Here is a 23849-nt window from a genome sequence, read left to right as displayed (position 1 = left end):
AAATATATTTAATATATAAACATAACATATTATATATATATACACACACACACATATATATTATGTAAACAAAAACTTTTATTTTGGATGCGATTAATTGCGATTACTCGTTTGACAGCACTATAATAATATATAATTAAAATAATATTCATTCTTAACCATCAACTCAAAGGCAACCCAAAATAACTTTCTTTGCTTGGTTATTTTGTTAATACTTTGTGTTTTGTATTGAACAACAAAGAACATCTCATATGACCACATTGCTCATAAAAACATTCACTAAGGTTGTTTTCCGGATTTGAAAACAAATTTTCTTTAAAGTAATTGTTCGAGATGTGCCTTTCTATTTGATACTGGTGTCTTTATTCACTGAATTCACAATTTTTATTCAATAAACTTGTTTATTAAACATTTCATTGTTTTATTTCACATTTCTTAACGCAAATGTGTCAAGTGCTTCTTAAGTACTGTATACAAGGCAAGAGCAAATACAACTGATATGATTGTAGTTATAAGTACTAAAAGTATTATGATTAAAAGCACAAATTCTAGCAAAAACGTGCTAGTTGATCAAATACAATCATTTCATTTCTGGAGAAATGTCTGTACTCTTCATAGACATGTATTCGTATTAGTGCTGTCAAACGATTAATCGCATCCAAAAGTCTTTATTTACATAATATATCTGTGTATGTTTATTATGTATATATAAATACACACAGTATATATTTTTAAAAATATATACATGTATTTACGTGTATATATTTATATTATATATAAATATATTTAATATATCAATGTAACATTTTTCTTAAATATATACATGCATGGTTGTGTATTTATATATACATAATAAATATACACAGTACACACACATATACTATGTGAACAAAAACTTTGATTTTGGATGTGATTAATCATTTGACCGCAGTAATACTATTTGACATTCTGGCAATATTACTGACATTTTGATTTGTATTATTAACATTAAAGCAGCATTAACTTTTCTCTGTGTCAATGCAGGCTTCCATTATTTGGAAAACAGATAATCCCACCTTTACAGGATTTTTAATCATTTTTAAAAGGGTAATTTAGTGTAACTATGTGGATTATAATTACCTATAGGAAACTCTAAATAATATCTGGACTAATTCTACATTCATAAGCGGTATGTAGTAGAATAATGGGAAGAACTAGATAGCATTGACATTTAATAGTCATAATTCAATGAGATGGCTAGCAGAGGAGTATTTTTAGAAGTATGATTAGCACAATATTATTTTTTCATGTTCGGTTGATAAGTGTATATGAGGTCAACCCAGTGAATGCTGTTTCTTCAGCCTCTCAGAATGCTGAACTCTCTCTTCTGGAGTCTTCTTGTAACTCCTGAAACACATTAAACAGTTTTATCTGTATGCTTTCTATTAAGACGTTGCATGTAAATTTGGAATTATTATATCTGAAAATTCAAATCATTCAATGTAAACTCAATGCAGTTTATTAGTTTGAGGTTTTTGAGGTTTTGCAAATGTGTAACGCATTCCATACTGGTTTTCTTTTCTGCACAGTGATTCTTTGCAATATAATACAGAGATATTTTGATCACACTTCAGTTGACTAAATGACTACATGAGATCCTGCCAAATGCATTTACAAATAAACGCAGCCAATTTTAAATGTCAGGTGACTCTTCTGGCAGGCTGAGTGGCATTTCCAGTATTGTAAGAGTCCACCACAGACTGAATTGAATTTCAAATTCCATCAACTGCGGCGTAAAAGAAAATGGAAATGGCAGGAGCAGGAGATTGCATGATCAAAGGCAGCAAAATGTGAAGAACTGACCCACGGCGCAGGAGCTGCTGGCCTGAAACGGGAGCGTTCTGGCCCTGACTGGGCTGCAGGATCCTTCAACACAACACACAGACTCAGGAACACGGCTGGAAAACTGTAGGCAACTATAAACTATATGGTGCAGAGGGAGTATTGAATGTGTAAAGTATCTGTTTTGCTTCTGTGAAGTGATTTATTGCATCTCTTGGAGTGTTTTTGTGTTCACCTTTTTGTAGGAGGACTCTTGGTCTTCTGAGCTCTTCTGGTCTGACCTGGAGATTCACCAACTCTGATGAGATACAAGAACATTTTGGAGTGAATTTGTAAGCATATAAATACATAGCATTTTAGCACAGTATTAATAAACAGTAAATAAAATAAATAACAATTATACATATATTATAATAAATAATTTTATAATAACAGTATTTCTTTAAAAAATAGGAATATATAGATATTCTATAAATCTAGATATAGATTTATAGATAGATATTGATGTATATAAATTTTTTCTTCAGAGGAAAACAGAAATATAATTTTAAAAATAGCTTTTTCTAAATACATATATTTATTTCTATAATTAAATATATACATTTAAATATACCTATTATAATATTAAAATGTATAATATAAATAAATGTATATTATTATAATTATTATAAAATTACACTTTGAAAAATATAACTTAAAATATAAATAAAATAAAAATGTATGTATATATTTTTAAATGTGTGTGTGTATAGAAATATATGATTATTAGTGCTGTCAAACAATTAATCGCATCCAAAATAAAAGTTTTGTTTATGTAATATGTGTGCTGTGTATATTATTATGTATATATAAATACACACATACAGTATATATTTTGAGAATATTTACATGTATATACATTTATATACTTATATTTGATATTATATATAAATATATTTAATATATAAACATAACATATTTTTCTTAAATACATGCATGTGTTTGTATTTATATATACATAATAAATATACACAGTACACACACAAATATTATGTAAACAAAAACTTTTTGTTTTGGATGCAATTAATCATTTGACAGCACTAATAATTATACTTTCAAAAATAATAATAATAATACATTTATAAACAGCATTTTTAGAAAAAACAAAAAACCATCCAACTGTCCAAATAACATTGCCAATTTTTATGTTTATTTGTTTACTAGGTGTATTCATTTTGGACCTTGTAGATGACCATTTGCATGTAAAAAAAATAATAATAATAATAAAATGCATACAATATAACAGTAACAAAATTTGAATTAAATTATTTTTAATCATCCTCACTCACCTTTTCTTTCTATCAAGAGATTTCTGGGTAGCAGCCGACAAAATCACCTTGTCCTTGGGGCTTTTTGCTTTTTCCTGCATGCCAAATAAAATTGTACGTGTGTTGGAAAGAAACACTGACCTGCAGCTGTACATTCATATGGAAATGACTTTGTACTTTTCCAAAATAGAAAGGAAACAAGCACTTCAACAATGGCCAAGGATCAAAACTGGCCGAAATGAAAGAAAGTCACCCAATAAATAAACATGAAAGCTAATCGCAGGTGTGTCCTGCCAGTTACCATCTCTCTGAGCTTTCTCTCGGTGCGCAGCTCTCTGTCTTGCTGCAGCAGAGACAGACGCTCCTCTAGAGTCATCGAGAAGAAGATATCATGAACGTCAAACAAGGCCGCACGTAACTGCAAGAGAAACAGACACAAAGTATAAGATTTCAGTACCAGTTATACACTGTTCTTTAAGTATTCGAGCATTACAGCAGTGGGACCTGAGCTCTAACGCGCTCGCGCAGAGAGAGATCCTGCTCTGACAGAGAGCCGTTTCTCTGAGGAGCATCGCTTCTGAATGAACGGATGAACTCTTGCGTGTCCTGAGGAAATACACAGGCATGAGGATGATACAACACGTAAGGCTTTAACTGGCACGTATGTGAACTCTGTGTTGTGTTCTCACTTGTATGGTTTGCCTCAGGTGTTTGACTTTCTCTGTTTTTAGCAGGCGTCTGATCAGGAAGCCCTTCACGATGGCCGTGAGGTGACACAGCGCCCTCTGCTGCTCCGCTGTTACAACCTGCATCACACCAATTTATTATCCCTTAGAGTCCAATACAACTTTACACTTTTCTCATACTCTTTACAGAAGCTTATTTTACTCTACAGGGACTGCTTTACAGCTGTAAAATCAACCTGGCTCAGTCTGTTTCTCTTGCCGGTGCTGTGATTCAGGCCTCTCATAAAAATGGGAGTCTGTTTCGAAGGCGATACCACATCTAAACTGGCTGAAGGGAAACCTAAAAGGTAAAAATACAGTTTACCCAAAAATGACAATTACATTCATGTTGCTCTAAAGTTTAGAATTTAAACTCCAAAAAGACTGAAAAAAGTTTCAAAAAGAACTAAAAGCATCCTTAATATAGTCAATGTGACTGCATTTGTGTACATTCAATTGAATGTGTTGAATCAGTGTTATTTTAGCATAATTTATATACTATTATAGTACTTATTCATATTTTGAATGAGTTTTTATTTTTATATTTAAAATATTTGGCGTACTGTGCATATTAGCAAAAGCACATATCAAACCATTTGTTATGTGCCTTTGTCATTTTTATTAGTTTTTTTAAATTGAGATTTATACTGAATAAATAAGCTTTCCATTGATGTATGGTTTGTTAGGACAATATTTGGCCGAGATACAACTATTTGAAAATCTAGAATCTGAGGGTGCAAAAAATATTACTAAATATTATTAAATAATATTACGTTTTGATATATTTACAGTAGGAAATGTATAAAATATCTTTATGGAACATGATCTTTGCTTACTATTCTAATGATTTTTGGCATAAAAGAAAACATTTGGACAATTTTGACCCATACAATTACATAAATACCTGTGTGATTTCTGACTGGTCTTGTAGTCCAGGATCACATATAGCTTTAATAAATTTGTGTTTTAGTTTTAGTAATTTTAGTACTTCAATTTAAACTTATTTCACTTAGTTGCTAAGGCAGCATTTCTAATTTTTGTTTATTTTTTTTCATCTAAAATTTGTACTTTATTTTATTTCAGCTTTATTACAATTATTTTTTATTATATTTCTTTTTTTTTTTTTTACTAGTTTTAGTTTTACAGTAACAACACAGTTTAACAATAACATCGCTGTTTTGCACCAAATGCAATGAATTAAATTTCAGTTCCTCACACAAAGCTCTTGTACAACTTTGGAAGACTTGAAATATAGATCATGAGTCGTATTGGTTATTTTTATGATGCTTTTATGTTCTTTTTCTGTTGTTTTGGAGCTCATTGTTGTCTGCCCTCATCCACTTGTCTTCCACAGAAGAAGGAAAATAAAGAGTTTGGAAACAACATGAGGGTTAGTAAATGATGACAGAATCTTCACTCTTGGCTGAACTATTCCTTAAAAGTATACGTATAATATATACAAACATATTTAACACACTACTATCGATAAATCAACTAAACATCCACTGAAACACACACTGGTAGCAAATTCAAGACATTAATCACAGGCTGAAAGAATTGAAATAATACCAAAGGTTGGCACAGGGTGTCTTGGTGATCTGTCTCCTGGGCTTAAAGGGCACATGGGGCTCAGTATAGGGTAACGTTCACCAGCTGTCCTTAATTCACACCCGTCCTCGCCCGCTACAGGACTCAGACCACCCTGACCCCTCAGTCTCCTGACCCGCTCCTCCGACTCCTGAATGAGAAACAGACTAATGTCACACTGATGCATATCAAAGACCAGGGCTCTGGTCAAATCCCCAATCAAACCTTCATCCAAGCTGGAGTCCAGGGAAATGTCGATTAAGAGTATATATTCATTTATCACACCCAATATTTGTGTGTGTGTTATTCTATGCATAGCAGATGTTAGGATGAAGTCTTAAAAGGTAGCTGCCTAGGCAGATAGTAAGCATGTGGCAGTTAGGTTTGGAGCTGAGTCTGACCTGACTGAGGTGCAGCTGTTCTCTCTCTTGTTCCGCCATCAGACACGACATCCTGAAAGCATAATCGTCCTCCAGAGACCTCTGCATGTCTTCTAGAGCGTGGACTTGCCATTGCATCTCATCTAAGGAAAAGACATGTGCAACGAGAGGATACTTTATCAAAGAATTATGAAAATCTGATCTTTATTCTCAAATTGACATTCAAGTGGTTCTTTGAGGTAGAGTTGCTATATGGTTATTTGTGGTCTTCCTTCTATGGTTCATTAAGATCTTGATGTGACATTATTGGTTATTTATATTAGTGTTTTGGTTTCTGAGTTTTTTAGAAAAGGGAAAACAGGGAAAAGTGTCTTTTTAAAGATGTTTTCCTAATATTTATTACAGAAGCACTTATTTCAATATTTTTTTGGAAATTTTTATTCAGAACGGAGACATTAAGTTGATCAAATGTGGCAGTAAAGATATTTATAATGTTACAAAATTTCAGTAACACTTTATTTTAAGCTGTCATAATACAGAGTAATTACCTAATTAAGTACTTAGTAGTAGCCGTTGTACTTACATGAAACAAAATGTACTTACCATGTAACTAAGTTATAAAACAGCCTGTGATTACAGTTTGTAATTATGTAGATGTAATAGGCAGCTACTGTTACACATATGTAACAGACCTGTTACATATGAGTCTGTTACACAGCTACTTGTATACTTAAGTACAATCCTGATACACTTTATTTTAAGTGGCTTTTGCCTGTGTAATGTTCTGTAATTGTAATGTAATTTGAAAGGTATTACATGTATTTAAGCTGTGTACTGGTGGGTTAAATCAAACTAAGGTGCAGCTGGATAAGGTGTACAGTATAGATACACATGAAGTACACTTAAGTACAATCTTTATACACTTTATTTTAAGTAGCGTATGTCTGTGTACTTCCATTTATAATTACAATGTTTAACCCTTGTGCGGTCTTCATTTTGGGTTGTGCACTTATGGTCTTTGGGGTCTCTGGAGACCCCAGGCAACAAAATGTAATTTTGTAGCAAAATAGTTGGGTTTTTTTTAAACCAATGTAATTTTACTCTGTTTATTAATGTTTTTACTCCACATTTGTGTAGTTTTTGGAGGATTTATGATATTTTTTTAAATTTATATAAATAAATTAAAAAATATTTTTTATATAGGTTTTTATACAAAAAACAGCTTTTTATGTAAATTTCACTTAATAAAAGACCCACATTTCTAACTTTCATTCATGGGGATAACATGGATCATTTGACATGGTTTAGTGTAAAATTTTGTCCATATTTTGAAATTGTAGTTTCAAAAGTAAAATTATCATTTTACCACTAGATGGCTGCAGAGCTCCACTATTTACTATTTGCTATTTGACCAACTGAAAGATATCTTTTCACAAGTTTTTTTCAGTTGGATTCATATCTACATATTGTGAAATCACAATTATAACAATAACAATTATTTTTGTCAAAGTTTTGCATTTTTAGAACTGAAAAAAAATCAAATTTTCAATAATGTTACATTATGATTCGAATCAAACCTGAACAAGATGTTACAAAGAGAAAAGGTTGGAGTCTTTAGAGTTCATCATTTATTTCAATCATCTGTGTTTCATAGAATTTTCAAAGTGTGTGTGTGTGGGTGTGTGTGTGTGTGTGCGGGCGGGGGTGATTGTGTGTGTGTGTGTGCATTGTCGATGTGTCAGTATCACCAATTTATTCTTGTGGTGGCTCTGCATTTCGAATTATTTTATTTGACAAATTATAAAAGAGCAGTTTTTTTTAGTCTCACAAATTTATTCCTCTGTGTTTGTGTGTGTGACTGTATGTGTGTTCACAGCATGATCATTTTGCAATATTGGAAGTGTGACACTTCATTTCTGTCCATGTGTGTTCTGTGTTGTTTCTGATTTTGAGGATGAATTTTGTCCATTTTCTATGCGGGGTCTCTTCAAATAAAATAATCCAAAATGCAAAACCACCACAAAAATAAATTGGTGACACTGACACATCAACAATGCACACGAACACACGCACACACACACACTTAAAATTATATGAAAAACAGATGATTGAAATAAATGATAAACTCTAAAGACTCTAACCTTTTCTCTTTGTAACATCTTGTTCAGGTTTGATTCAAATCATAATGTAACATTATTGAAAATTTGTTTTGTTTTTTTCAGTTCTAAAAATGCAAAACTTTGACAAAAATCATTTTTATTGTTATAATTGTGATTTCACATTATGTAGATATGAATCCAACTGAAAAAAACTTGTGAAAAGATATCTTTCAGTTGGTCAAATAGCAAATAGTAAATAGTGGAGCTCTGCAGCCATCTAGTGGTAAAAATGATAATTTTTTACTTTTGAAACTGTAATTTCCAAAATATGGGCAAAAATTTTACACTAAACCATGTGAAATGATCCATGTTATCCCCATGAATGAAAGTTAGAAATGTGGGTCTTTTATGAAGTGAATTTTACATAAAAAGCTGTTTTTTGTATAAAAACCTATATAAAAAATGTATTTTAATTTATTTATATAAATTTAAAATATATCAATAAGTCTTCCAAAAACTACACAAATGTGGAGTAAAAACATTAATAAACAGAGTAAAATTACATTTGTTTTAAAAAAATATATATTTTGTTAAAAAATTACATTTTGTTGCCTGGGGTCTCATAAGTGTAACTTTTTTTTTTCACACTAACATAAAATCAAGAAATCATTCCAATTTTATTTTTTATTTGTAGATCTAGAAAGTGTTGACGACCGTACAAAGTCTCATGCCATTTGGAAAAAGAGAACATTTTTTTTTAATTTAGCAAACTTCATTTGCGGGTCAAAAAGACCCCGAAGAACGCACAAGGGTTAAGTCTGCAACACATATGTAACAATATTTTGGTTACATAAGTAGCTGTGTAACAGTCTGTTACATATGTGTAAGAGTAGCTGCCTATTACATCTACATAATTACAAACCTTACAAACGGCTATTACTAAGTACTTAATTAGGTAATTACTCTTTATTATGGACACCTTAAAATAAAGTGTTACCAAAATTTCTATTTTAAATTAATGTTGTTCTTTTGAACTTTCTATTTATTAAAAGCTTTAAAATGTATCATGGTTTCCGCAAAATATTAAGCAACAACTGTTTTCAACATTGATAATAATAAAAAAAAAAATTCTTGAGCAGCAAATCAGCATATCAGAATGATTTCTGAAGGATCATGTGACACTGAAGACTGGAGTAATGATGCTGAAAATTCAGCTTTACATCACAGGAATAAATTACATCTTAATATATATAAAAATAGAAAGTTGTAATATTTCACAATATTAATGTTTCTATATTTATCCTTTTGATCAAATAAATGCAGTCTTGGTAAGCACAAGAGACGTATTTAAAAAAATAAAAATCCAGACTTTTGAATGGTAGTGTGTATGGAAATATTTCTATACATATTTTAATTATTTATTTTCACTTTAGTACAATGACCTCATAAATGCCAATTATTTAATTTTCTAAAAATATTCTATATTTTAGGAAGGGGATCATCATATTTCTGGGGACCTTGGCATCACAATGATGATTTCCTAAAGAACTAGAACTTTCAAATGTTCTCCTATGATATCATAGGACTGAAACTCATTTTGGTTCTAAATTCAATCTTCATTTTTAACATTTGCTCTGTTCTTACCTGTTCTCCTTTCTTTCAGTGCTGTGCAAATAACACTGTTTCTCTCGGTCTCAAAAGGTAGTTTGGCACGAGAAGGAGAGTCTGGGGTGATCCCAGACCCCATAAATGCTGCTACGGGACTGTCCCGTGTGAAAGTCTTGTTCATCGGTGAAGGGGGAGACAGTCGAGTGGGCGTTCTCGCAGTGACCCCGGCCATAAAACGAGGCATTCTCTCCTGGCTCCTGTCTATGACTGGACTCTGATGACGTGAGGACAGGTGGCTATCCAGCGTGTGGCATCTCCTTCGAAACAGGGGGCTTGTGAGCTCAGAATCCACTGGAGACGTTTCCAGTCGTCCCACGGTCTCGTTCAACCTTGAGTGATCATCATATCGACCCAAACTCACATTTTCCACTCCGAATAGCTTCCTGTCCTGCGTTGCAATTGTTTTTACTTCCGGTGGCCTTGCATTCGCTGTAATGTTCGATTGGTTGGGGTTTTCAGTGAACGAAAAGAAGATGCTCCCGGCAGAAATGGGACGAGGACATCCGCGATGGGGTCTGGCAATTAAACCAGCATTTAGACCAGGTTCTGGGCTTATCAGGTTACTGGGAGAGGTTTGGTTTGGTGAAGAAATATAAAAGGGTAAACCAAAGGCAGTCCCATCCAAAGAACAGCCGTATTCTTTATCTGACGGGCTTTCAGAGAGGATCCTGCTTGGATCAGCCGTTGTGTTGCTGATGACCTTTGACCCCTGTTTACCTTGCTCTTTTTCAATAAATTCACGTGATTTCTTCAGTAGGTTCTGCAGACAAACTCCTTTCATTTGAATTTCCTCTTGCATTTGTTTTTCTTCTGCAGATTTTCTTCTCATAACCCCAGGCAGCTCAGCTGAAGGGGTCACCGGTTGCTTATTACTCAAAATGTACGGCTCTGTGGCCCCAGTAGTAAAGTTTGCAGTATCAGGTACTGTGAAACCATTCATGTAGTCTGTTTTTGGAGATGGAGACAGGCACTGCTCTGAAGGCTTTGGCACGTCCAATATTTTTGGAGCCTATAATGCAAGTGCAACAAGATATGAGAGTAAATTCACAACAAATTATAACGAATACACTATAGGGAAGTTGTGGCCTAATGGTTAGAGAGTTGGACTCGTAATCCAAAGGTTGCAGGTTCAAGTCTCGGGAGAGAGAGTGCTGAGTGAATGTACAGCGCTCTCTCCACCCTCAATACCACGATTGAGGTGCCCTTGAGCAAGGCACTGCTCCCCCAACTGCTCCCCGGGCGCCGCAGCATAAATGGTTGCCCATTGCTCCGGATGTGTGTTCACTGCTGTGTGTGTGCGCAATTTGGATGGGTCGAATTCCGAGTATAGGTCAACATACTTGGCTGTATGTCACTTCACTTTCACTTTTTTATATATATACACCCCTCACATTTTTACTGAAATCTGTTTTGTACATTTGAAATACAATGATAACCACCAAATGCAGGTGGTGATGAGAAAGTCCATCACAAGCAGCTTTTAAATAATAACATATATAGATGGTGCACAGAGTCATTCACACAAACACTAATCACCATCATGGTGAGACTCGTTAAACTGAAATTTGCAATAAACATTAATTTAACAACATTAGATGTAACATACAACCCTAATAAACATAACTGATAAGAAAAAACTAAGAGGAAACAGTTATTTCAAAGAAAAATGTAAATTTTACATTCTTTTTCACTTCCAAAAACAGTATTTCACTGTAAAATTGTCTGAAATGTCTATTACAGTTTTTCACCGTGTAGATTAGGGGAACTTACCGTTAACCTTTTAACAGGTTTTTTCTGTAGCATTTTCACAGTTTTTTACCATTACAATTACGGTCATTTTTTACAGTGTACACACACACACACACATATATATATATATATATATATATATATACACACACATACATACACACACATAAACACAAACATATGTATATAAACATACACACATATACATACATACACACACACACACACACACATATATATATATATATATATACATATACATACATACACAGATATATATACATACATACATACACACATATAAAAACATACAGTGGGGCAAAAAAGTATTTAGTCACCCACCAATTGTGCAAGTTCTCCCACTTAAAAAGATGAGAGAGGCCTGTAATTTTCATCATAGGTATACCTCAACTATGAGAGACAAAATGAGAAAAAAAAATCCAGAAAATCACATTGTAGGATTTTTAAAGAATTTATTTGCAAATTATGGTGGAGAATAAGTATTTGGTCAATAACAAAATTTAATCTCAATACTTTGTTATATACCCTTTGTTGGCAATGACAGAGGTCAAACGTTTTCTGTAAGTCTTCACACACTGTTGCTGGTATTTTGGCCCATTCCTCCATGCAGATCTCCTCTAGAGCAGTAATGTTTTGGGGCTGTCGCTGGGCAACATGGACTTTCAATTCCCTCTAAAGATTTTCGATGGGGTTGAGATCTGGAGACTGGCTAGGCCACTCCAGGACCTTGAAATGCTTCTTACGAAGCCACTCCTTCATTGCCCGGGCGGTGTGTTTGGGATCATTGTCATGCTGAAAGACCCAGCCACGTTTCATCTTCAATGCCCTTGCTGATGGAAGGAGGTTTTCACTCAAAATCTCACGATACATGGCCCCATTCATTCTTTCGTTTACACGGATCAGTCGTCCTGGTCCCTTTGCAGAAAAACAGCCCCAAAGCATGATATTTCCGCCCCCATGCTTCACAGTAGGTATGGTGTTCTTTGGATGCAACTCAGCATTCTTTCTCCTCCAAACACGACAAGTTGAGTTTTTACCAAAAAGTTCTATTTTGGTTTCATCTGACCATATGACATTCTCCCAATCCTCTTCTGGATCATCCAAATGCTCTCTAGCAAACTTCAGACGGGCCCGGACATGTACTGGCTTAAGCAGGGGGACACGTCTGGCACTGCAGGATTTGAGGCCTTTGTTACTTTGGTCCCAGCTCTCTGCAGGTCATTCACTAGGTCCCTCCGTGTGGTTCTTGTGATCATTTTGACCCCACGGGGTGAGATCTTGCGTGGAGCCCCAGATCGAGGGAGATTATCAGTGGTCTTGTATGTCTTCCATTTTCTAATAATTGCTCCCACAGTTGATTTCTTCACACCAAGCTGCTTACCTAGATTCAGTCTTCCCAGCCTGGTGCAGGTCTACAATTTTGTTTCTGGTGTCCTTTGAAAGCTCTTTGGTCTTGGACATGGTGGAGTTTGGAGTTGGACTGTTTGAGGTTGTGGACAGGTGTCTTTTATACTTATAACAGATGCCATTAATACAGGTAACGAGTGGAGGACAGAGGAGCCTCTTAAAGAAGAAGTTACAGGTCTGTGAGAGCCAGAAATCTTGCTTGTTTGTAGGTGACCAAATACTTATTTTACCGAGGAATTTACCAATTAATTCTTTAAAAATCCTACAATGTGATTTTCTGGATTTTTTTTTTTCTCATTTTGTCTCTCATAGTTGAGGTATACCTATGATGAAAATTACAGGCCTCTCTCATCTTTTTAAGTGGGAGAACTTGCACAATTGGTGGCTGACTAAATACTTTTTTGCCCCACTGTATATGTGTGTGTGTGTGTGTGTATGTATGTACAGGTGCTGGTCATATAATTAGAATATCATCAAAAAGTTGATTTATTTCACTAATTCCATTCAAAAAGTGAAACTTGTATATTATATTCATTCATTACACACAGACTGATATATTTCAAATGTTTATTTCTTTTAATTTTGATGATTAGAGCTTACAGCTCATGAAAGTCAAAAATCAGTATCTCAAAAATTTGAATATTACTTAAGACCAATACAAAGAAAGGATTTTTAGAAATCTTGGCCAACTGAAAAGTATGAAAATGAAAAGTATGAGCATGTACAGCACTCAATACTTAGTTAGGGCTCCTTTTGCCTGAATTACTGCAGCAATGCAGCGTGGCATGGAGTCGATCAGTCTGTGGCACTGCTCAGGTGTTATGAAAGCCCAGGTTGCTCTGATAGTGGCCTTCAGCTCTTCTGCATTGTTGGGTCTGGTGTCTCTCATCTTCCTCTTGACAATACCCCATAGATTCTCTCTGGGGTTCAGGTCTGGTGAGTTTGCTGGCCAATCAAGCACAGTAACACTATGGTCATTGAACCAGCTTTTGGTACCTTTGGCAGTGTGGCAAGGTGCCAAGTCCTGCTGGAAAATGAAATCAGCATCTCCATAAAGCTTGTCAACAAAAGGAAGCATGAAGTGCTCTAAAATTTCCTGGTAGATGGCTGCGTTGACTGTGGACTTCAGAAAACACAGTGGACCAACACCAGCAGATGACATGGCAGCCCAAATCATCACTGACTGTGGAAACTTCACACTGGACTTCAAGCAACATGGATTCTGTGCCTCTCCACTCTTCCTCCAGACTCTGGGACCTTGATTTCCTCATGAAATGCAAAATTTACTTTCATCTGAAAAGAGGACTTTTGACCACTGAGCAACAGTCCAGTTCTTTTTCTCCACAGCCCAGTTAAGATGCTTCTGACGTTGTCTCTGGTTCAGAAGTGGCTTGGTAGCCCTTTTCCTGAAGACGTCTGAGCGTGGTGACTCTTGATGCACTGACTCCAGCTTCAGTTCTCTCCTTGTGAAGCTCTCACAAATGTTTGAATCGGCTTTGCTTGACTGTATTCTCAAGCTTGCGGTCATCCCTGTTGCTTGTGCACCTTTTCCTACCCAAATTCTTCCTTCCAGTCAACTTTGCATTTAATATGCTTTGATACAGCACTCTGTAAACAGCCACACCTTTCAGTAATGACCTTCTATGACTTACCTTCTTTGTGGAGGGTGTCAATGTTCGTCTTCTGGATCATTGCCAAGTCAGCAGTCTTCCTCATTATTGTGGTTTCAAAGAACAAGAGATACCCAGAATTTATACTGTAGGGATGGTCATTTATTCAAACTCAAATGTAAATATTCTAATATTTTGAGATACTGATTTTTGACTTTCATGAGCTGTAAGCTCTAATCATCAAAATTAAAAGAAATATATTATATCATATATCATATATATTATATAATATATCAGTCTGTGTGTAATGAATGAATATAATATACAAGTTTCACTTTTTGAATGGAATTAGTGAAATAAATCAACTTTTTGATGATATTCTAATTATATGACCAGCACCTGTACATACACACACACATATATATATATATACACATACATACGCACATATACATACATACATACACACACAGACATATACATACACACACACACAGACACACACACACACACACATATATATATATATATATATATATATATATATATATATACCGTATATAAAAGTTTGAAATAATTGTTTATGTTAAAAAAACGCACTTGTGCTCCCTGATTTGACCAACTACAGTAAAAACATTACTGTGCACACTCAAAATAATGTTCAAAAGCTTTCACGGGGGCGGTACCCTTTCAAAAGGTACACATTTGTTCCTCATTTACCCCTAAAGGTGCATATTGGTACCTTAAAGGTCTATATTAGTAGATTTTAAAAGAGTACTGCCCTAGTGACAGCTTTTGTACCTTGTTTTCTAAAAGTAAACAAACTATGAATATATTTATCAGTTTAAATTATTTCTGAATTATCATGTGACATTGAAGAGTGGAGTAATGATGCTGAAAATCCAGCTTTGCATCACAGTTAGATTTAAATAATAGTAATATTTCACAGTAGTGTTGTTTTTACCATATTTTTTTTACCAAATAAATGCAGCCTTGGTGAGCATAAGAATCTTCATTCATAAAATAAAATAAAATTTAATGTATGGGTTAAAAACAAAGAAATCATAAAAATATACACAAGATATAAAAATAAAACATAGTTTTTTTTTTTTTTTTAAAGCTGAAATATATCAGTTTTAATAAAAATAAATTAGTCCCTGGTACATAAAAGTGCCTATAATTGATGAAACACTAATTTGCTTACCTTATTGGTCCAAAGAATGGTCTGAATCTGATTGAGGAGGTTTTTGTTGTAATGAATCTGTCTCTCAGCCTCCATTTGTGAAGCTCTTTTCTTGTATTCAACCATCTCCCTTCTTTGTTTCTCACTTAGCTGGAAACACAGAAGGCAAAATCAATCAATCAATCAATCAACAGTCAACTTAAAATAAGAGACAATTAGCTCTGCTAATTCTGAATCTGCAAATTGAACTTAAATATTAAGATTATTATTAATAATGTTTTATTACTATATTTTTCTTGTGCTAAGACTTTCTTTTGAGCTTAAAGTTTATAATCACAAAGAAAATGATTTGTCAAAAATTATGACAAAGACCTTACATGAACCATTTGTATTGCAGTCACACCGTGTAACATTAAACCTAACATTATGACACATACGAAGAAGAAAAAATGCACTCTCAGAAAAAGGGTACAAAGTTGTTACTGGGCAATACCAGTAATAAAATCTAAAGGTACATCTCTGTACCTTACTTACCCATAAATGGTACATGATATTAGTACCCTAAAAGTACATATTAGTAATTCATAAAGTTCATATTAGTACCTTTTGAGAGGGTACCTTTTTTTCTGAGAGTTCACAGCATACAGACTGCACATCTGACTCCCTTGTCATGTAAAACATCACATATCATGTCTTGTACTCACAACAGGAGACAAAACCGGCCTGCCATGGATGCAGATGAGCGACTGCGCCACCCCTCGAGCAGGTGCGGTACTGCATCTCTTCTCATGCATCATTTCCGACTGCAGTTCAGACAGAATGCGTGCGCAGAAATCCTCAAAGCTGTCCATGTTTTCTCCACACAGCTGGAGCAGCCTAAATATTGTTCGAGCAAGTGTCATCTATCTGATATAAACTAGACTAAAACAGAAGCATGCGGTCGCATTCTTTTATTCAGCAGATTGGGCTTTCACAGCAGCAGTCACGTTTGCTAACAATGCAGGCTTTTACATTTAGATTTTAAACAAACTAGCCAAGTCTATCAAAGCTCTAAATGGCTCCGCATTCCACTGCTGTTTTATCTGTAAAGATGTGTTTGCGAACAGATAACCGCGTGCAGATGTCACAATCTCAGCATCAGCACATACCTTTATATCACAATGCAGGCTAGAGCTTCGGTTTGAATAGCCTATATAAGAAAAATCAATTTAAGGCTTTCCTTACCCACAGATGCGACTGTAGCAGTGTGTGTGATGTCGCTGTGCTGATGTGTATAGTATTGGATGTACAGATGCGAATCGCGTAATCGTTTCCTGTTTTCTTCGGTAATTAGCCTACGTTGTGAATGATAACGAAGCTAGTAAACTAGATTAGGCTACACTAGCCTATATCACATGATGTAGGAAATAGTATGTCCGCAGAAGATGATTTCATATCCTAAAACGCGCATCTGTCATTCATTCACCCGGGTCTCTGTGTGTCTTCATCAGCAGCGCCGCCCCGTTACTCGCCGTCAGCTCGTTTGGACGTAAAACCAACAGAAGATTCCTTCACACCAAATACATTTAGGTAGGCCTACAGATTAATTTTCACACTATCTTTACTATAGAAGGCCTATTCATTTGCTATAAATTCACAAAATGATTCCGTTAATATGTAAGCCTATAGGCCTTTTTTTTGTTGTTGTTGTTGTTGTTTTTGTTTTGTTGCTTTGTTGTTGTTTTTTTACATTAAATATTTAGAATTAGAATAGTTAGCCTATATTTATTCAGGGTCAAATTACTCAAAATTAAATCATTAAATAAATGTTGAACTATAAAAATAAATCGTTAATGCATTCATTCATTCATTCATTCATTCCACATTTCATTTTCAGGATTATGGGACGTGCCGACAACCATAACTCTGAAAATGAAATGTGGAGGAAATGAATGAATGAATGAATATTTATTTATTTATGCATTTATTCATGTATTTAACGATTTATTCATATATTTCAACATTTATTTAATGATTTAATTTTGAGTAATTTGGCCCTCCATACCATATTAGACCTATAGTGAATTAATCAATGAATGATCAAATAAATATATAAAATAAGATGTTCTTTGTACTCAATATGTCATTGTTTGTGGCAAAATGGTTATAAAATAAATAAATAATGTAATTCTGCAGTAAATAAAAATGAAAATAAGTTATAGTAATTCAGTAAGTTTTTTTTTTTTAACCTTGCTTGGAAAAAAATGCAGACCTATTGTGATCTGTATTTCGCTTATGATATGGATTTACTGTAAAAGTAATGCTTTTAACTATTTTAACAGCAAATGAAAGACTTTTTGCTGCTTTCTTAAAAATTCCGTTACTGGTCATTACTGAGTAAAAAATATGTAACTGTTTTAATGGGCTAAAAAAAGGAAGGATGTAATAGGCTATTCAGGATTTACAATTAAATCGATTTAAATCTAACAATTGCCAAGGCAGTCCTTTAAAAAACGTTGATGAATTGTCAATAATCCATGCAAAACACTAGAGGTGTTTAAAAAAATCCTGTAGTATTCTGGTAATTAGTTTTCCAGTAGGGTATGTTCTGCGCAGCTGTAGTTGCTGTGGGCGGGGCTTCCACTCACGCCTCGCTGCGCGCGCGCCGCTCACTGCTCAAACTCGCCGCTCGCTCTCAGAGAGAGAGTGTGTGTGTGGATGGATATGGTGCAGATATCGCTAACTTCACTCTTCACGTATTCACAGACACACAGTTAAGTGTAACTGGACGCGGTTCTTACAGGAATCGCTCGTGCCGTCGATATCCACGCTCTCTATGAGTCAGGCGTTTGTGTTTGAAGGACTGAAGGGTACTTACACCAGTGGACTTTGACAACCGCCGCCGCCGCCTGGGTGAGTTTGCAGAAGTACCTCAGGAAGACAGAAACTGTAAACGATCAGCGATTATACTGACTTATTTTGTTATTCAGTTTGATTATCTCACACTTTTAAATAATAGTGAACAGGCTGACAACGTTTCAAGTATATGAAGTATTTATTTGTACCTCATTTGAAAGGCAACTTGATATGTAACTTAGTGTATAGCAGGATTAGTTATATCGCAGTTTGCTTAAAAATCTGCTTTGTTCTCTAGCAGTAGTGAGTTTGAATTGTAAGCTATAATTTGACGTTAGGCGGTAACTCCACCCTGTACACAGTACATTCATCCTTCAAACATGTTTCATTATGAGGCGTTTCAGCGCCACTGCAGCAGTGCTCTGAGAGACCGGTAGATGGCGCTGTTGCGCCGTGGATTTGGCGGGTGGCGTTGCTAAAAACAGTCATGCAATATCACCAAGAGACCCATAAATCTGATCATGCAATTGATTGTGTTGCTGTAGTTTACTTTGACCTTTGAATTGTGTGAAAGTTTGCATTAAATTTTCACTTGCAGACTGTGAGTCAACTGCAAGATATAAAATTGAAGCATTGCTTGGGAGTCCACTTTTCTTTTCTTTTTTTAGGAAATACATGGGTTACAGTTGTGTATCTGCTGTTTATTCAAAATGATCGCAGAGCATTTGAGTTTCTTGGCACAATTTGACCACATTTGTTGAGTAAGCGTTTTTATTTTTATTTTTTGCATCTGCTTGTGCCTTGCAATGTTTCACGTCTTGGGGGATCAATATAAAGTATAACAGTCTGTCTCTGTTTATTTTTGCAATTTTCTGTAGGCCTACAATGGATTAGGTTTGTGATTTGCAAAGAGAAGTGGATTGTTTTTGGAGTGTAGTGTGATTGACCGATTGTTTAATGGCTGTTAGGGACATTGTGTGTCAAAACTAGAGAAAAATCAGCTCTGTGCCTGTCTTGAGTCAGCTTTTGGAACTGCTTTGCTTGATATTGCAAGACTTTTTTTTTTCTGTATTGGAGGTGAAGTCAATTAATAGCTGCTTTTAAACTTTGGCACAATGGATTGGTAAATAAATTTTTTTTAAAAAGGATGAATTAATCCAATTAATGAATCTACAGTAAGTCAGTGGCAAATAAAAATGTCAGATGGAATAAAATATATTAATATATATATTATAATTTGTATAATATATATTATTATAAAGCTTAAAACTTTTTCTTTTTGCTTTTATGATTGTTTTAGACCTTTTTAACAAAATCATTAAATAAGTGTATTAACGTTATTTTTGTATGAATTGCATTTGTATTGTTTTTTATAAATTTGTCCGACAAAATAGCGCAGGTTTGCGAGAGGTTTATATTTGGTATTTAATCGTAAATATTGACCAACAAGCTCTCTTTCCATTTAATTACTGTGTATTTTGAGTCCAAATGCCTTTATTTGCATCGCTGCACGCTGAAAGTGAGTCTGTTGACAGCTGTACTGACGGACGCGTTTGAATCCTTTTATATCCAAGACTGCGTGACGTAGAGCGGGGAGGCGTGACTCGCGTCTTTTCCACCAATAGATTCAAAGTATGCCGCGTGATTGACAGTTGAGCCTGGAAAATAGGAGGAACGACTTTATCCGTCTGGCTTTACTCTGTTGTGGAAGCCATTTTGGGATTTTCCTAGTAGTAATTGTGAGTCAAGCTCGTAACTTTTGTCTATTCCCACGAAGCTCGCGGAACTCGGACCTGGTGTTTGGATACACGGTTGTTTCTGTTTTTATTTTTATGTGTCCATCGAGATGCGGCGCACATTTTGCGCATCCTTGAACTGGATTGTCATTTCTGAACTGGACTACCTTCAAAACAACAAGAGATTGTAGAAACTGATGGTCAAACTGGCAAGTGCAGGAATGTTTTGTTGTTATGTATGCCTTCATTCAAGCCATATGCACAGAGACCGTTATATTTTAGATGTATTGTATACAGTCTTTGGCGGACAGTCAGTGAAGCTCCTTTCTTTCCAAACTCTTGACAGAAAACATGGCCCTGGATTAACTGGCATACACGCAGTCAGGGTTTTATTCCTGTAAGATATATGATATATTATACAAATCTCGAGACGTGAACACTATTGAAGTGCGCCGAAACCCCTTTACGCATTTAGATAAAAGAACTGCGCTGATAACAGTGTTGCGATCCAAGGCTGTGTGTCAAAACCTAGTGAGCTGCCTACATAGTCTGCATTGTAGACTCGTTCTAAACAACGAAATCGAGTCACTTTTGGGGCATCGAATCGACAGCTCCATGATATGCAAATACGAGTCGATTTGAACGTCCAAAACGCGTCTGCTATTCCCAAAAGTGCTGTCTAATTAGGCTGCTCACTACTTTTTGAGACGCAGCCAATGTTGCAATCCCAAATGTAGCAGATGCGCAGATACGAGATGTCAAATCTGGAGAGTTGTGTGTCTATCTTGTTTATAAATGCAAATGCACCTTTGAGATACATTTGCAAAAGGCCATGAAGGTGTGAATAGATCAAGATGAAAGCATAAATCCTGACTTTTTTTGTCTGCCCAATACATAAAGAAAGGAGCTCATGCTTTTCACCATTGACTTGTTTTATTGCATTATTAGTGGCAGGTCATGTTTGAAACATAGCTGTGCTTGTTTGGGCTTGTGAAATGTGCGTTTTAGATCGGATAAAGAGGTGGAAAAGATTTTCTCTGGATGTTCAGCCTGTCTCTTGGATACTGGAGAGTGGTTTTCTGGATCTCCTCTGGTTTTGAGAATGTCAAGACATGCAGTTAGAGGAAAGGTAAACAAAATGAACATGAAATTTGACTTTGGGTAATTCAGAGTATTCTTCTTATTATCTCAATATTGTGATAATTGACTCCGTAGTGTTTTGTTCATTGAAATGTAAATTTTTTTCAGCACTTTGAAAAGATCCAGGACCGTTTTGACTCTTCATCTCAACTTCATAATGAGTTTAGTACTTATAGACAATGAGTAAAATTTAAAGTTGAAAGTTAAACTCTTAGTTTTTGTTTAGGTTAGTTTACGGTCTGCTAGTCTACAGATGACTATACAAAGCATTGAGTTAGGTTAATGATGGATGGCATAACTTAATATTAGCCTTAAATTATCAAATAAAATCATAATGTTTCATGGAAATTTAAGTAGCCATTTGCAATAAGAGTTTAGTTTGTTAATGCATAGGGTATCATGAACTAACAACAGCAATTTTTACAGCATTTGTTAAATAATCTTTATTAAGGTTACTGTTTATTTATAAATATACTTTTGATAATTCACATAATGCTTAATAATTAATAATGTTTAATTATAATATTCTTTGTTTATAACTTGGGAATTCAATTATAAAAATAACTTGATGTGTTATTTATTAAATGGAAAAATATATAAATTGTATAAATATAATAATTAAAGGGTTAGTTCACCCAAAAATGAAAATGATCCTGTTATTTACTCACCCTCAAGGCATCCTAGGTGTATATGAGTTTTTTTATTAAAAATGGTCCTGGCTCTTCTAAGCTCTATCATTGCAGTCGGCGGTGCAGTCAGTCAGCAAAACGCATGGATTCGCTACAGGAGGCCTTTATTCACCCCCCGGAGCCGTGTGAGGCACGTTTTATTATGGATTCACGCACTTTATTTTACGTGTTTTGGACTGTGTAACAGAAATACCCGCTGACTGCAATGATAGAGCTTAGAAGAGCCAGGACAATATTTAATATAACTCCGATTGGATTCATCTGAAAGAAGAAAGTCATATACACCTAGGATGCCTTGAGGGTGAGTAAAACACGGGCTAATTTTCATTTTTGGGTGAACTAACCCTTTAATAATAATATTAGCCTACGTTAATAATCGCTGTACAAACATTGTGCATATTTACACTGGTAAAAATGATTTTTCAAATTTGTAAACGGACAATTAGAGTACATTTTACGAGAAAGTTCTTTCTTTTTTTTCTGCAATATTTTGTTTAATTCAATGTGTTTCTTGCTGTGTCTTTATAATTGTGAAATGCACTAGCAATTTTTTTTTTCTGTGTAGTTCATGATACCTAATTAATGAATTGTAATTTTTGTAAACTCTTACCAAAATTTCTATAGTGGATATAAGTGTAGCTAATAACGCACAGCTATAAAATAATATTTTATTGCCAGGGGATTGCGCTTTGTGAATGCAGTTTTTATAAATATGTCAGAAGTCTTCATTCGGTAATCATATCTGTGTAAATACATGTTAAAGTTTCTGTGCTCTCGCTGTCCTATTAGAGCAAGTCACACTGGACAGTTGTTGATTTGTAAAGGTGTAGGTGTGGTCTTAAATATGACTTCCTGTTTGATCAACAGAATCAGATGAAGTGTTTCCACATTAAAAAGCAAAGTTTACTATCAAAGAGTTGCTGTCTATAGTTACCACTAGCTTTGTGTTCAGTCACCTGTATGCGACTAAACAATTAAACTAAAGTTGTTCCTTTGTTGCTGATCAGGATTCCTCCCAGAGGCAGGCTGAACCGCAGACCGTGTGTGTGTTCATTTTGTGCATGCTTTCATGGGTGTGACTGTGATGTTTATGCATTGAAGTCACACCCATCATCACACATTAGCTGTTGCTGTAGTTTGAGAAGTCCGCTCTTCACATCTGGTTTGATCTTCACAGCGTGCTCAGCGAATTACCATGGATTTTTCCCGTCTGCACACATATACTCCTCCTCAGTGTACTCCGGATAACACGGGATATACCTATTCACTCAGGTGAGATCACTGTGAGAATGAAGAAGCGATTGCTGGGTGGAACTACAGCGCACTTGCCAAATGTATTTACTTTTTCTATTTATAGCGCATCTCACTTCTAGTAGACCTTACAGAGATTTGTGTAACTGGTTGCGAACTTCCGACGTTCAGCAAATAATCAGGAATTTCTGTTTAAGGATTAAACAGATTAAGCAACCTGTTTGTTGCTCAAGGTTTGTGAGTCTGCGGTTGTAGAGTTCTACCTGTAAGATGTTAAAATATGTGTTTTTGATCAATTTTGAATCCTTATTCAGCAGTTGTGTTCAGGTGTGTAGTAGAGTATTATTTGTGTGCCAGGTGAAGAAGGGTTGAATGACAGTATGCAGGTGTGGTGCTTGCTTCTGCCGTCACAGTTGTTGACCTCAGGCGAGTTATGAAGTTACACAGAATTAATGGCTAGGTAATAATACACTTGGTTGTGAATGTGTTTTAGATAGTTTTCAGAAAATAGTGTGCTAAGCATGAACAGTGTAGATGTGTTGACGTTCGTATGCAGATAGGGATTTGTACCCCACTCTGATGGAGCTATACTTGACCCATCTTCTGGGCTGTCTTAGCAGCATATAAAACAAAAACAGCTC

The 23849-nt window shown here is 35.0% G+C and overlaps 2 protein-coding genes and 1 long non-coding RNA gene across 10 annotated transcripts in view; 2 read left to right on the top strand and 1 right to left on the bottom strand.

Moving 5' to 3' along the window:
• Nucleotides 1-58: 58 nt before the first annotated feature.
• On the bottom strand, nucleotides 59-17118 carry LOC131536761 (centriolar coiled-coil protein of 110 kDa). Of its 3 annotated transcripts, XM_058769867.1 has the most exons (14): nucleotides 16782-17118; nucleotides 16262-16433; nucleotides 15579-15707; nucleotides 9564-10596; nucleotides 5842-5963; nucleotides 5423-5591; nucleotides 4051-4154; nucleotides 3818-3934; nucleotides 3633-3734; nucleotides 3430-3546; nucleotides 3150-3223; nucleotides 2057-2119; nucleotides 1843-1905; nucleotides 59-1386 (listed from the first exon to the last, which is right to left on the bottom strand). In XM_058769867.1, the coding sequence occupies exons 2-14, from the start codon at nucleotides 16406-16408 to the stop codon at nucleotides 1314-1316; spliced, it is 2313 nt and encodes a 770-aa protein (XP_058625850.1). In that variant the 5' UTR covers nucleotides 16409-16433; nucleotides 16782-17118; the 3' UTR covers nucleotides 59-1313. The 3 variants fall into 3 exon arrangements, with proteins under 3 accessions (XP_058625850.1, XP_058625851.1, XP_058625852.1); XM_058769868.1 differs by lacking the exon at nucleotides 16782-17118 and having other exon boundaries at nucleotides 16161-16269; XM_058769869.1 differs by lacking the exon at nucleotides 59-1386 and having other exon boundaries at nucleotides 1842-1962.
• LOC131536766 (uncharacterized) lies at nucleotides 3596-9750 on the top strand. 2 transcript variants are annotated; one of them, XR_009270065.1, is made up of 5 exons: nucleotides 3596-3770; nucleotides 3863-3898; nucleotides 4024-4161; nucleotides 5884-6059; nucleotides 9621-9750. It is a non-coding gene; the product is annotated as an uncharacterized LOC131536766 (long non-coding RNA). The 2 variants fall into 2 exon arrangements; XR_009270064.1 differs by having other exon boundaries at nucleotides 4024-5243.
• A 1087-nt stretch (nucleotides 17119-18205) lies between the features above and the next one.
• Nucleotides 18206-23849, top strand: part of sun1b (Sad1 and UNC84 domain containing 1b) — a 36628-nt gene continuing 30984 nt past the window's right edge. For 2 of the 5 annotated variants that reach the window (XM_058769863.1, XM_058769859.1), the window contains exons 1-3: nucleotides 20081-20337; nucleotides 21137-21257; nucleotides 23135-23229. In XM_058769863.1, coding sequence (XP_058625846.1) covers nucleotides 21231-21257; nucleotides 23135-23229 — 122 coding nt within the window. In that variant the 5' untranslated portion in view covers nucleotides 20081-20337; nucleotides 21137-21230. Of the gene's footprint in view, nucleotides 18450-20079; nucleotides 20338-21136; nucleotides 21258-23134; nucleotides 23230-23849 lie in introns of those variants that run through there. The other 3 variants (XM_058769860.1, XM_058769861.1, XM_058769862.1) reach the window with 3 other exon arrangements.

This window comes from Onychostoma macrolepis, chromosome 03, assembly GCF_012432095.1.
Source record: "Onychostoma macrolepis isolate SWU-2019 chromosome 03, ASM1243209v1, whole genome shotgun sequence".
Lineage (NCBI taxonomy): Eukaryota > Metazoa > Chordata > Actinopteri > Cypriniformes > Cyprinidae > Onychostoma > Onychostoma macrolepis.
The sequence above is the reverse complement of the archived record's forward strand: the minus strand, read 5'-3'. Positions and strand labels throughout refer to the sequence as shown.

Bases quoted from the DNA above. Each gene is read 5' to 3' on its own strand.
- LOC131536761 (XM_058769867.1), bottom strand. From the start codon at position 16,408: ATGGACAGCTTTGAGGATTTCTGCGCACGCATTCTGTCTGAACTGCAG. The intron at 3,935-4,050 runs GTTGATTTTACA...GGTGTGATGCAG, and splicing joins AGAGAAACAGACTGAGCCAG to GTTGTAACAGCGGAGCAGCA. The intron at 3,547-3,632 runs GTCCCACTGCTG...TTTCTCTTGCAG, and splicing joins GCGAGCGCGTTAGAGCTCAG to TTACGTGCGGCCTTGTTTGA.